Below are 15,516 nucleotides of genomic sequence, written 5' to 3' on the forward strand. Positions count from 1 at the left end.
TACATTGTACTGTAAGTGTTTATTGTACCACTTTTTCAAATTTTGATAAACTTGTTACAACTTCCTGCCCAGCGACTACGGATGTAATATTTTACATTCGCACATTCATATTTAGAAGTCTCTATATTGTTTACCATGAATTAGCATACGAGTATAAGTTGAAAACAACATGAACACTTTTTATTTGACTGAACAATGTTGTACTTTGATAGTCATTGGCTGCTAATATGATTTCGCCATTTAGGAGTTTACAAATAAAACTTTTATGAAATTTTATTATTATAAATATAGAATATAAAACCAACTTAACTCTATATGTTGTACATTGGCCCTATATAAATAAATGACATAATTAAAATAAACAACAACACTTCATAAACCAAACACATCAAACACTACATAATGTATAAAATCAAACACTGCAAAATAGCAAACACTGTAATAAAGCAAACACTGCAAAGATATCGCATGTTAAAACAGCAAACACAGCAGTAAAAGCAAACACTGAACAAACACCAAACATGGCAAAGCAGCAAACACTGCAAAACAGGGAAACACCAAACACAGAAGAAAATCAACCACTGCAAAAGCAAACACAGCAAAACAGAGAAAAAACAAAACACTGCAAACTCTAAACACAGCAAAACACAACACTAAAAAACAAAAGAAATAAAGAAAACAAACTGCAAAAAACAGCAAACACTGCGAAACAGGAAATCACCAAACACAGAAGAAAATCAACCACTGCAAAAGCAAACACAGCAAAACAGAGAGAAAAAATGAAACACTGAACACAGCAAAACACAACACTGAAAAAGAAAAAAAAAAAAAAGAAAACACACTGCAAAAAAAAAAAAAAAAAAAAAAACAACAACAACCAACAGCAACACAACACTAAAGCAAACAGGGTAAACACAGTAAACACTACCCAGCAGCAAACATGGTGAAATCCAGCACACTGAGAGATTAAAGCACTGAAGCTTCAGCCGTCATTCACTCACCCTCACGCTGTGGCAGATGGAGGAGTTTCACTGCTGTGGGGATTTGACTTTTCTCCTCAGTAATCTTCCTCCAGTGCTGAACATCATCAGAGCTGCAGTCCATAAGAGAATTCAGTCGCGGGTCATGTTCATCTTTTGCTGAAAGAGTCTCTGACAGTCGCCACTGCAGTGATTGTTGGTGTTTGCTGGAGTTTCAGTAGTGTGTTTGTTCCTGCACAACCAGAGAGGCTTGAAAGTGTTTCTAGGCCTGCATTTTTAGAAATCTTGTTTCACCTTGTAGTTCCCGATCCGTCCAGTAGGGGTTACAGATATAAATAATATATTTCGAGTTAACGCCCTTTGACCTGGAACTTAATCAAATAAGGTGATGTTGGGTTGTTTTGATGTTTATCAGCAGTTGAGATGAGTTTGTTGCAGTTTATAAACACATTAAACAGCTTAATTTAACAGGATCTCCATGTAAAAACTGAAGTAAATGTGCTACTTTTAAATGTTAGCAGGTTTGTGTTGTGGTTGTGATTTCTGTTTTAATCACGGATTGGTCATTTTGAAGCATCACTGCTGTTGTGTTTTTATTTTGCACATTAAATAATGATTTTGATCAGTGAAACTCTTGATGTTGTGCTCTTTAGTCTCGGCCTTCATAAACTCGTCCTGCTCACTAGTGTACTTTACTAAAGCATCTGCATTTTCTCTCTCCTCATCTGTGTTTTCAGGTCATTGATGATCAACAGTGATGAATCTTACAGCAGATCCTTCATTTAATAAAGGATTATTTAAATATGAAAACAAACCTGTCAAGATCAAGAGCGACTGATGAAAGTTCAGTGCTGAAAAACACAACTTATGCAGATTTATGGCTGATCTAGAACATCACAGGTACATTGTGTATTTCCAGATAAACCTTCTGCTATTCTCAAAAACTGTAATGAAGAGTTTTGAATAACACAATTTATCTCAAGTTATCTCTAAAATAATGACTGGATGTGCATTTAGTCTTGAAAATGTGAACTTAAAGACTCCAATACTCCTATTTTGACTGTCTCCATCTGCTGTAAAATACATTCAGCTTCAATTATCATCAAATAATTTGGTCTATTGTTCATCTTTTAGTGTGTTTGCTCCTAAAAATTAAATAAGCATTTGCTTGAAACATCAACTTTTTTATATAATTTGTCATTTCAGTTATTAAAAAGTACATATAACATCTCTCTGTGTTCTGCTCATCTCTGTTACAATAGTTATAAAAAGGCAGATCAATCTGTAAAGCACTGATAAAAAAAAGCATGTGACTTGCTCCAAGTGATGAAAACTCTGGCTATGTCCGAAACCGCATACTTCCATACTATACAGTCTGTTAATATCAGTATGTGAGTCGAGTAGAATGTCTGAATTCATAGAATTCGAAAATCAGTATGCGAGAAGTATCTGGATAGTATGTTTAAATTCAAACGGAGTACATACTGAGTAGTAGGCGGTTTCAGACGCAGCCTCTGTAAGGCATTGAGGTGTGTCATTATTATCAATGTCAAAATTAATTGTTTCTTTGGTGCACCACAATGCAGATGCGGACAATTCGGTATCGGTTCAGTAATAATCATAACCGGTTATTATGTACTGACGTCATTTATCTCATATGCACTATGTCACCATAGATTGCTATGGTGGACGACGGAGGCGAGAACACGAGTATTTACAACGCTCCAACCAGGGGCGGACTGGCCATCTGGCAATTAGGGCAAATGCCAGAAGGGCCGGACCAATTTTGAAATCTGGCCCGGTCAGTTTTTTTTTTTTTTTTTTTAGTATGTATTGTTTTTAAGTGCAGACACCTTTTATCTCTTGCTAGATGTGATATTATGATGGTGATAATAAAAATAATAATAATAAATGTTAAGCATTTGGCCCAATTGGCAACTGCCGCCTTTTTTCAAGATGGGCCGACCCAATCCAAGGCAACAGTGCCAGGGGTGAAATTTTGCCCCAGTCCGCCCCTGGCTCCAACTACTTAAAAATGCAGAAACTGCTCAATTTCACTGCATGTGTGTTTGCTGGACAGTCTTTTACTGACACCTACAGCAGAAGCTTCTATTTCACTGCGAGAGAGAAATTGAGTTTACTTTCCATCTCTCTCTCTGTGGCCTGTTGACCTGCTGGCATGACTTTTCCTCTCCTCTCGGCTGTTACAGCGATACTTCTGGATACTTCTCAGTATTCTCAGAGTCAGTAACTCTGGTGTAATTTGAACGGGAGTGGGCGGTCTATCAATAGCACGTGTGTGTGTGTGTTTATGTGTGTGAATGAGAGAGAGCGTGATGCTGTGTTGCTTGTTTGGTGCTGTCTATGTTTGTGTGTATATACAGAAAGCTTGTTATAGCTAACACATTGTTATAGCTAATCAAACACGGAGAGTCGAAAAATCTTTGGGGGGTTCCAGAGGAAATTATCGGAGTTTTCCAGAAGAAATAAAAAATGGGATGGTTGCAGGAGATTGGTCTAAAATACAAAAAAAAAATACTAAAAAATATTTTTGCTAAACCATTTTTGAAGACATAGTTTGAGAAAATGACCTACACTGGACTTCAGGAAACTCTGAGAGCAGACTGATCAAGAAAGGGCTGGATGCAGACTTAGTGCAGTGGAATCTAAGCTGCATCCAGGACTTTTTAATGGGCTCACCAAATCCCACCCCTAACCCCACCCCTCACAGTGACATCACTCGTTCCATTGAATGCGTTGTGTCTGACATTGCATCACTGAGATTTGCATCTTCAAGGCTGCATCCAGATACTATTAGAATCATCACTCTTGTCAAACTCTCAAACACCAGCAGGAGGCGCTACAATAAAAACCATCACCCCTGCAGAAACATTCATTCCAAAAGCTGAAATTTCTATATTAAATCTGAGCCAAATAAATCAACAGCTAAACACATGTAACGAGGAGGCTGAGGCTGTGTTAGAATCCATATGCAGAAGTTTATTAAAGGGGTCAGGTAGAGACATCAACAATTAAACAGGCGGAGAGTCGGAAGCATGTATGCAGTCCAAACCAATCAACAACCACAGCGGCAAATCCAGACGAGTAATAAGAGTGCAGGCAGAGGTCCAGCATAACAACAGTCAGTCCTAAACAGAACGTACATGATCAAGGCAGGCAGGGTCATACACAGGATAGCAGTCATGAAAGTCACTTGGAACAACGCTTGGTAAGGCAGGTAAACTGGCAATACTTTGCAAGGAAGCATGGCCTGAGCTCTCGCTGAAATACAGCATAAACAGGAAGTAAGCGCAGAGGGAGCAGAGCTGATTCAGTAGTCGGGTGAGGGCTGGAGAGACATAGGCAAATAAACAGGACACAAGAACACTGACTGTAGATCAGTTTATTTTAGATGATGTTCTGTTTATTTCATGATTTAGGATCAATCACATTTTATACCCAAACTTCTCTCTGCCTTTCTGAATAAAGCAGATTTCATTCAGCTCAGACACAAATCATGATTTACTGAAGATCTGCGGCTCACAGAATCACATTCAGCAAAACATAAAGAGACCAAACACCAGCAGATCTAGAAAACTGAAAACACACACATCACACCTAAAGAATCTTACACCTTAAACACAAGAACCTTAAACCTTAATCTTAAACATTTAAATTAAAACTTTAAGAACACATTTTATTATGAGAGATAAAACAGAAATAAAACATTTGACAATTTTTAAAGCACAAACTGCAGATTCACTACAGGATTTTAGGATTTTATACTCCTATAAAAAATAAATCAAACATATAAATATAGAAAACAGTGAATGTAAGTAAACACACAGACATCTTCTCTCAGTAGTTAGTGCAGATGAAGTTGAGTCTGTGAGATTCAGGAAGGCTGATCCAGGTCTGATCTCCTCCAGACTGAACTGCTCCTTTTCTGTTCTCCAGTTTGCAGTTTTCCGGTGTGCTGCCGTTCCCTGGAGCCCAGTTCTGATAGCACACCATGTCTCCATTCACCCAGAGCCAAGTGTTTATGCTGCAGAAGTTGTGTAAACCCAACCACACCGCCTCAGTAGACGCCAGTTTAACCACGTTCATCACACGACGCTGCATCTCCACTGACTGAACCGAGACCAGATCCACATGATTCTGTCTGCAGTATCTCAGAGCTTCAGACCACGACAGATTCTGCTGAATCACAATCAGTTTATCTGGACACAAAACAAAGCAGAAACTAGAGAGAGACTGATCAACAACAACATGCAGAACAAACACTGTGGAGGAATTTGTCATGTCAGACATGTAGAGTCAACTTTAAGAGATCTGTAGCTGATGATGGATTGAGTGTGTTTGGAGGATCTGCTCACCTTCATGACACACAAAAGGAAACTGGTTATCACAAGAGAAGTCTGCCCACTGTCCCAGACCTTTCTGAGTGGTCACTGTACAGTCTTCATGACCTCTATAATTATCAGGTTGATTGGTATCCCAGTATCTGAATGAGGAGTTGCTCTGATCTGACCACTGCCATGTGTCTCTGAACAGACCGATCCAGACTGCAGATCCAGATGAGTTTCTGTCATTAATGAACTTCTCCAGCTGTTGTTTCTCATTCTGGTTCCTCACACTGACCAGATCAATGTGTTTCTGTCTGCAGTAACTCTGAGCGTCTCTCCAGTTCATCGACTGATTGACAAACACCAGTCCTGTGCTTGCTTAAAATAAAGAAATACATTTAAATTAACGATACACATATACAGATTCATATTGTGTTAATATATATATTTTTAATATTATATATTTGGTTTGTTATCTATAATATGTATACATGTGATAAAATATACTATCTACAATCTACTAAACATATTTATACTCATGCAGTGTAGTTAAACGTGTGTGCTATTTACACTTAACATGTAACCATATAGGCAATGCGGTGGCACGCTTGCCTTACAGCAAAAAGGTCCAGGTTTGAGTCCCAGCTGGGTCAGTTGGTATTTCTGTGTGGAGTTTGCATGTTCTCCTCCTGTTGGCATTGGTTTCATCCGGGAGCTCCGGTTTTCACCACAAGTCCAAAAACATGCACTATAGGGGAGTTGGGTAAGCTAAAATTGACCGTAGTGTATGACAGTGTGTGTGAATGTGTTTGGACTTGTGGGGGAAACCAGAGCACCCGGAGGAAACCCTTGCCAACGCAAGGAGAACATGCAATCTCCACAGAGAAATGCCAACTGAACCAGCCGAGGCTCGAACCAGCAACCTTCTTGCTGTGAGGCAAGCGTGCCACGTGCCATTGTTTATCATATCAATAATAATTTATATTTTATTAAAATAAATCAAAATAATCAATAATTTGCGGATGCCCTTCCAGCTGCAACCCATCACTGGGAAACATACACACACACACACACACTAATTCACATACATACACTATGGACAATTTTAGCTTTTCTCCTATACTACATATCTTTGTACTGTAGGGGAAACCAGGGAACCCGGAGGAAACCCATAGGGAGAACATGCAAACTCCACACAGAAATGCCAACTGACCCAGCTGAGGCTCTAACCAGTGATCTTGCTACTCACTGCACCACTGTGACGTCCATATTATAACTATTGTTTTTTATTCTTTGTTTAAACATACATATTTGGCCAGTTGTCTTCCTAACATCAGACTCTACTCTTCAGTTCAACTGTAACAATAAATCTCAGACATACTGCCTAATATATCAAATTTTCTCGTTCGACCCACTATCTATTATTCTTTCATAGAGGTTTGTACTCACTGGAGCAGATGAAAGATGAGATGGCATTACAGGGCCAAACAGTCCACTGTCCATTTCTTACAACAGCACAATTATCACTGTTGACCGGTTGTCCAGATGCCCAGTTCAGAAAGAGCACAGGATCACCTGATGACCAATGCCATTTATAAACACTCGTCTTCTGAAGACCAATCCAGATATCCTGCCTAAATATATATATCACACTTAACCTTGGCCAGGCAAGTACATTTTTCTCACTCTTGATCATGTAATTTGTGTTGTCAACAGTGGCCAGATCTGTGTATTTCTCTCTGCAGTATCTCTGAGCTTCAGTCCAGTTCTTCTTCACATTTATGAAGTGATACTGACGCTGAACACATTCAGATATGGAGCAGAGAGCTGTGAAAGAGACACTTTGCTGTAATGCTTTTCAGAAAAGAGTCAAACCTAATGAAACTATAAACCATCAATAAAACTACAAACACTCACCAATGAGGAGAAGAGGGAAATATAGAGATTGAGCCATTTCTGAGGAACAGAAATATAGACAATCAGATTCTTTCTAGATTAAACATTTGAGCAGGTAAAAGAGAAACATAAATTCATACTACTCCATTAATAAGAGCATCAACAGATGTCAGAAGTGTGTTTGTGTGTATAATGTAGATGTAAGTTGTTCTTACCTTAGAGGTGTTGTGTTTCTGTCCTCAGTCTGATGTTTGTGTCTGCAGATTCAGACTGTGTGATTATTCTATATCTGCTCTCATCCGTCATTCAACACGTCACAACATGTTTACTTCTCTAAATTAATTTTCATATTTTGCTTCCTCTACTTCTTCATTTCTTTCCCCATCTTTTTTTATTTGTTGTTTTTATTTCTATTTTCATTTTTTTTTGCATATTGACATCCGTGTCCCTCAGCAGCAGTCAATATGATTTGGAAAAAAAAGAACAAAATATATATACAGTTGATTTTTTTTCTCTCTTTTTACAATATTTCCCAAATGATGTTTAACAGATTGAGAACATTTTCACAGTATGTCTGATAATATTTTTTCTTCTAGAGAAAGTCTTATTTGATGTATTTCGGCTAGAATAAAAGCAGTTTTTAATTTTTTAAAAACCATTTTAAGGTCAATATTATTAGCCTCTTTAAGCTATATATTTTTTCAGACTGTCTACAGAACAAATTATCTGTATACAATAACTTGCCTAATTACCCTAACCTGCCTAGTTAACCTGATTAACCTAGTTAAGCTTTTAAAAGTGTCTTGAAGAATATCTACTCAAATATTATTTACTGTCATCATGGAAAAGATAAACTAAATCTGTTATTAGAGATGAGTTATTAAAACTATTATGATTAGAAATGTGTTGAAACAATCCTCCCTCTGTTGGGGAAAACATAAACAGGGGCTAATAATTCTGACTTCAACTGTATGTGTAAATATGTGCGTAAAAAAAAAAAAAAAAAAAAAAAAAAAATATATATATATATATATATATATATATATATATATATATATATATATATATATATAATTCATTCATTTTCTTGTTGGCTTAGTCCTTTTATTAGTCCGGGGTCGCCTCTGCGGAATGAACCGCCTACTTATCCAACACAGCGGATGCCCTTCCAGCCGCAATCCATCTCTGAGAAACCTCCATACACACATTAAAACACACACGCATACACTACGGACAATTTAGCCTACCCAATTCACCTGTACCGCATGTCTTTGGACTGTGGGGGAAACCAGAGCACCTGGAGGAAACCCACGTAAACGCAGGGAGAACATGCAAACTCCACACAGAAATGCCAACTGAGCCAAAGATCGACCCAGCGACCTTAGTGAGGCGACAGCACTACTTACTGCGCCACTGCTTCGCCCTATATATATATATATATATATATATATATATATATATATATATATATATATATATATATAGTAACGTTAAATGTTAACATGTTCAATTCTTGCATTGTGTATTGTTTGGTATGTGGACATGTAATACTGCTTCCGACCTCCAGGGGCACTAGGTTGGTTTGCACCTGTATAAAAAGTCACTTACCATAGAGTAAGAAGGAGTGTTTGGTAGAGTGGCCACCACATGGATCACTTTCGCTACCGGCCTTCACATTTAGTCCAGTAGTTGAGAACTTTTAAGTTATCGCTCAATTGACTATTTATATGCTGCTGTCCTTGTGCGTATGTTGGCTTGCTGTTTCTCACTGGCGAAGCTAAGTTAACCAACTTCTCGGGGAGCAACAATTTCACTTAAACAGGGCAACTTGACTGCTGTCCTACAAACAACCACCTCTCTTCTAAGAAGTCACAGGACACCTTAAGGACTTATTGGATCGCATTTAAGTGCTCTAAATAAGTGGTCACTCACTTCTTTTTTAGAAAGACTTTTAGTTTCTGGCTTTAAAGTGCCTTTATTTTTTGTTGTGATTGATTTTTTTTATAAGAACTTCACACGTAGCTAAAATAAAAAGTGTACACTTGATTTAATTTGTTTTAAGAGAGTGCTTATTCAGTACAGCCAAAATTCTGTAGAACCCCCTCAGAGTAATACCAAATCGAGGAGAGGTGTTGCTATATATATATATATATATATATATATATATATATATATATATATATATATATATATATTTTAAGGGTGTCACGATCCTCCAAATCCTCGATTCGATTACATTTTCGATTCTAAAGGCACGATTCGATTCGATTTTCGATTATGAATAATTAATTAATTAATGACCAATTAATTATTTGTAGCCTACCGTTTAAACTACCTGACCTGCATGGTCTTTGTTTTACCCATAAACAAATCATACAGTAAATGAATAACGGCAAGATACACACATAATTACCACCTGTCAATCACTTTTTCTGCGGGACTCGTGAATAGGCAGTGATCTGTGTCGTTATAATGGCGTTGGTAAAAAAGACGCACAGCCAACAGGAACCAGCCAACAGTATCTGAGGTGTTCGCTAAAATGACTAAGTACAAGTGAGTGAAAGATTGAAGCAGTCCTCTGACTGCCTGGACCTGCTGTCTCGAGCGCATGGCTGTGAGTGCGTCTGTGTGGTCACGTGATGTGCATTTTCAGAGGTAGAGAGGAAGGAGGGCTGCTCAGAAATGCTACACGCCACTGTGGATGTCAAATCGTTGTCGTTCTAAAATGTCATTTAAAAAGAAAGACAGTGTAAACAGGGCCTGAGTGTGAACTTTTCGCGAGCGGATTTGCAACAGGGGCGGGCGGAGGATCGCGATGCCGGTGTTGTCTATCAGACGAACCGTACGTAATACGTACATAGCAGAGCTTGCAAAACTGTGGTTTTTTTTTGTCGACAACACGAACGTTGTCAACATAACTCACTGGAAATCCAAAATGCTTAAACACCGGCGACTTCATTGAAAGAGGAGAGGGTTTAAGTTCTGTCGACGGGTCTTCTGCTTCTGCAGTTTAACAAGCACTTCAACAAGCCTGTTTTTTTCCCGCTTGGCAAGCCAAGCTGACGTGACATGGGGGCATGGCAGCATCGATGTTTCTATTTTTTGATTCGATAATCGAAATTGAGCATAAATTTTGAACTATTTCGATTAAAAATCGAAATCGTGACACCCCTAATATATATATATATATATATATATATATATATATATATATATATATATATATATATATATATATATATGAAGAGTTCAGATGCAAAACCCTCTAAATCCATCAAACCTCTTTTCTCGAGAATGAGCATTTTCTATCAGGTTCTTATAATTAGGTTCAGAAATCTCATTTTATATGTAATGATAAGGTTATTAGCTGGTGAATAAAATAACCTTTTTTATAAATGTCACTTTAGACAATTCTCTGTTTTTTAACAAAGTAGATTTTCTTTTGTGTCAAAACCAGCTAAATCCACTAATGCTTTTATTGCAAAAACCTCTATATCCAATTATGTAATGTATGTAATGTAATTAGCTGAAAATCACAAAAGATGCAATTAGAGATTATTTTACCAAACATAAAACACATACACAAACCACCTGAAATAAATAAATGTCAAGTAAGTGGCGGTTCATTCCACTGTGGTAAACCAGGGAAAAAGCAGAAGAAAAATGATTGAATGAAATCGGTAAAGTTCATTAATCAATAACATTAAAACGGACATTAATTAAATCTGAACAATCTGTTGTCATTACTGATATTTGGGATTTAGATTTAATGTAAGTAGAGCAATGTAAACATTGTAAACTATTGGCTTGGTAGACTGAAATAATGTAGTGTAAAACATTGTGAAACATCAATATCTGTGCATTGTCCAATAATATAAAAAGCTGATCAGCCGTATAGGTATAATAAAGTACTACAAATAATTTATACGTAACAGAGGCCAGCTAGTGAAGTGCTGTGCAGGTAAATCTCACTCCTCTGACCTCTAAAAATGGTGTAGGATCAGCGGGGTTACATATAGTTTTAAAAAAATAGCCTAAACTAGCAAACAAAACAGCATAGATATATACACTAGATGTCGCCTGGCCTATTGTTGTCTATTGGACGGAATGCGTCAATAGCACCGCCATCTTGCTACAGGGTAGCGCTCCTTTGAAATGAATGCGGGACCAAGGTACAGTGGAGGACTGTGGCCATCCAAAGCCAGAGATATTCACATATATCTGTGATCGGGAGTTTTCCTGGATGTTAGTATGTAATTTTTTTTTCTAATTACGAAAAATTATAATTTTACATCACTTTTCTACATTGATGGATCAGTGACAGCACGGGCATTCCTGACAAAAAGCTTGTGTTTGTGTGTATAGAAATGTACTATTCACCCTCCCTGTTAAATTTGATCTAATCATGTCCTGAAACACAGCTCCTCTCCTGCTTTCACTTCTTATACTGACGGGTGCGATTCGTTTGTGAATGAATCCCCCGAACGACTCTTTCACTAACGTTAGCCGACAATAATGCAAGTTTCTGGCAGCGCAGCATCTCGTTGTCATATTTCTTTTGCATTGTTTGCTGATTTTATTCAACAAAACTAGCATAAGCCGAGTGTTTAGTGCGAGTTAGAGTTGCTTTGCCGTATGGTGAATGCAGTAAGTGACTGTTATCATCAATAACGTTACCTGATTAGCACAAAAGTTCAGAACATACAAAAACAGAAAAAAATTAATCTTACCTATGAAATAATCTGCCTTTGTGCTTTGTTTTCTTTGTTTGCTCGTTACTACACCCGTAGACAGCGCTAAATTCCCGCATCTTCACGTAATAACACTGTCTTGACTAGTGCGGTTGGATGACATTAGTCCTGGGAGCACTGTACCAATATGGCGGCGCTATTGACGCATGCTCAGGGTCCCTATGCGATATCTAGTGTATATATCTATGATAAAACACAAGGTGAGCCTACTGGACAAAGAGGGGTTGCCTCTCAGACACTTTTAGAAGCTGTCATTCATTCATTCTCACTATACTCACAGTCTTCGTCTCTTTTTTATCTCGTTTATCCTCATAGCATCCATGTGGGATAAAAGAACGGCATCTTCACTCTGTCTTCGTGAAACGCAGTTGCTGTTTACTGTATAGTAAATGGGACTCATTTAAGCAGCGCCGCAGCCCAAAAACACATTATGAATCCATGATACACTCCCGACAGTTTAGTGTGTTTTCTTTTTCTGGTGAGTTTTGAGGTAAGTGATGTTTTCATTTGCCATTCACTGACAGTCGAACATCCTCATCCAGTTCATCAAACTCCATCTTTTAAAACTGAAAGCGGAATAAAGCAGTCTCCTCATAAAGCCGGTGTATCAGCACGCTGCTAGATTGAATACATGATTCGATTCGCACCATCTGATTGGTTCTGGGGATATAGCGGCTTTTGCTGTCAATGACAGGTGGCGTTTAGCTGCTCTCGCCAACAAACCGTCATTTCTGAATGCGCTGACGCTGCGATTTGGATGATTAGAAGGAAATCTATTTGCTAAACATGTTCTACGTAAACTGCAAATCGTAAATGGCATTCACTCAATGCCATTATTTTTGGCTTTTGCATCTGAACTCTTCATATTTATATAGTTTACATTTTCAATTTCAGAACTAATCTGCTGTTTATAATTTGGATTACTTGTATAATTGTTTGTATAACCTTTTGCATCACATTTGTTTACTTCACCAAAAAACCCTGTTCATATTTAGCTTCCTCCATATGTGTTTTCTGTCCTAATCTTTCCCCGTATTTGCATGCTGACATCAATGTCATGACATGTTAGGTTCAGTGACGAATGTAGACATTGATCAAAATGTTATTTACATATGAACCTAACTACTGTATGTACATACTCTGATGTTAAAACAGCGTTTTGTAACTCATTATAGATCTGTTTATTGAGACTTACAGTACTGTGTAAAAGTCTCCACTAGCATTTTCACCAAAAAAGGGTTAAAATGGGTTATTTATATATAAATATATATATATATATATATATATATATATATATATATATATTTTTTTTTTTTTTTTTTTTTTTTTTTTAAGCATGTCAGTTTGAAATATTAATTTACATTTCCAAACATTATTTCTCTCTCTACTTGTAATTGTACTGTGAGATTATCGTCTCTGACAGCAGCCAGTGCACCACACAGAGATCTGATCTGATCATCATCCAGTCTGTCTGGAATGACATGAAGAAGCAGAACAAACTGAGACAAACTCAACCCAGAAGAACTTAGACAACTTCTGTAAGATGCTTCAAAAACCCTACCTGCAAAGAAACTAGTGCTGGGGAACAATGGAGCCTTTTCACAAGCCTGTTTAACGGTCATCTAAATCCTTTAAAGTTTTTAATATTTAGATTTTCTTTTATATGCATTTATATGCATTTATATGCATGTACTATATCATCTTTGCTTCAGATTACAAAAAGCAAATTACCGCTTGTGCGAGGTATTTGTAATGCAGCGTCTATAGGGCTGAGTGTAAATTTGACGTCATTCTCTTCTCTGGCTGCCGTCATCAGTCTCTCACATTTTTTTTCCTTCTTCTGAACATCCTCATAACATCATTGTGGAGTTTATTATTTGAGCAAATAAGATTGTTAAAATGATTTGTTGTGTTCTCCCTTTAACTGCACACTATGTTTCCTAACTATGACTTTCTTCTGAGAAACCCGGAAATGTGAAAAGGGTCTGTTGGGACAACCAGGCCCGGATTGGCTAATGGGGAGGACCGGGAGAATTCCCGGTGGGCCGGTCCGTTTTTTGGCCGTGAGGGCCGGTGTCCCTAGCTCCAGAATCTGTTGCTCTCAGCAGTCACACTTTTTAAATTAATTTATTTATTTACTTGACCACAGTCTTCTTATTCATTAATTTAATACAGCTGTCTGCTCTTTTCATATATAACCAGCCTGCAGGTTCATAATGTTATAAGTCACCTCTAACTACACAACCGTTGTGGCCCAGTGGTTAGCATGTTTGATTACATCGTCGCCGACCTGGGTTTGATCCTCGCCTGAGTAAATTATTATTTTCATTTTTATTGTTGAGACATATAATACTGTTTGGGTTGCTGAACATTTGAAGTTCTAAAGCAGCTGTTTTCTCAAAAAAAAAAAACAAAAAAAAAACAGACGTGATAGTGTAATTAGAAACTGAATTGGAAATGACCTTATTTTAATATAGTCAGTCGTGAACTGAGGTGGGCCGGTCTGAGGCTTGAAACTCCAGGGCTGAAAAGGAGTCCCACTCCGGCCCTGGGGACAACACTTTTTTTCTGTGATTAATCACATTCATGCACACAGAATTGAACAAAGAATTCAGAAGTAGTGCATTTCCCACTTTCATGTTAAAAGTTCTGTCATATGAATAAAAGTGCAAAGACATTTGAACAACTGATGTGTTTTTACAAACCCAAGCTCATTCTGAAAACATAGTCCCGCGGATGTTTCTGGTGACCGTGATTTAGTAGCTGGAGGTACGTATGGCTGCATTTTATTATTCTAAGCGAACGCTAGAGTGTCGCGTTTGCCGGCTGACCGCTTATCTCCTTGTGGAGGGCTTTCCCACTGCAACCAGTTTGTCCGGTTTAGCTTGTCATGTAGGTCGGCGGAGTGGAGACCCGGAGGGGAGCTGATCGCGATGACGGCGACGACAATCGAGTCAATCGGTAAAACCAGTTGGGTTTAGGAAAGGATGAGGAGGAGGTTGGGTCGCCCAGTCAATCATTCAGTCATTTAGTCAGTTGGACAGACAGTCACTCGACACAGCGGCCTCTCTCAGATTCGCGAAAACACAAACTACAAACATACGTACCTCCTGGGACGTATTTCGCAGTCTCCAAAAACGTCCGCGGGACTACGTTTTTAGAATGAGCCTGGGTTGGTTTTTACAGCAATAATCCCTTTACTTATTGATAGTTTAACATTTCTTGTAAATATTTACTTTACCATTAATTAACAATCTAAAAACGAAGCTATTTGCCATTTAGTGATAATTAACCATGTGGGGTCAAATATAATAATATACAAGATTGATATACATATATAGAATGATATACAAACCCTACTAAGACATGGCATAAAATAACAAGGTTTGGCATATTAATAATCTGTTTACTTACTATGATTTGCAACTGCCTACAAAAAGACAATGTCTCCCAGCTCCCAGTAAATGGCAGACTAAATCCATCTTAATAAATTTACATATGTATGCATTTAGCAGATGCTTTCATCCAAAGCAACTTTCTCCT

The 15,516-nt window shown here is 37.8% G+C and overlaps 1 protein-coding gene and 1 long non-coding RNA gene across 3 annotated transcripts in view; both read right to left on the minus strand.

The window, feature by feature from the left end:
* LOC147842925 (uncharacterized) overlaps window positions 1-15,516 on the minus strand; it is a 959,952-nt gene that overhangs the window by 348,393 nt on the left and 596,043 nt on the right. The window lies entirely within an intron of this gene.
* LOC141375259 (C-type mannose receptor 2-like) lies at window positions 2,806-7,584 on the minus strand. Of its 2 annotated transcripts, XM_087260418.1 has the most exons (6): window positions 7,438-7,483; window positions 7,244-7,282; window positions 6,776-7,153; window positions 5,357-5,704; window positions 4,806-5,200; window positions 3,962-4,662 (listed from the first exon to the last, which is right to left on the minus strand). In XM_087260418.1, the coding sequence occupies exons 2-5, from the start codon at window positions 7,278-7,280 to the stop codon at window positions 4,839-4,841; spliced, it is 1,125 nt and encodes a 374-aa protein (XP_087116544.1). In that variant the 5' UTR covers window positions 7,281-7,282; window positions 7,438-7,483; the 3' UTR covers window positions 3,962-4,662; window positions 4,806-4,838. The 2 variants fall into 2 exon arrangements, with proteins under 2 accessions (XP_087116543.1, XP_087116544.1); XM_087260417.1 differs by having other exon boundaries at window positions 2,806-5,200; window positions 7,438-7,584.

Source organism: Danio rerio, chromosome 7, assembly GCF_052040795.2.
Source record: "Danio rerio strain M-AB ecotype USA chromosome 7, GRCz13ab, whole genome shotgun sequence".
NCBI classification, from domain to species: Eukaryota; Metazoa; Chordata; class Actinopteri; order Cypriniformes; family Danionidae; genus Danio; species Danio rerio.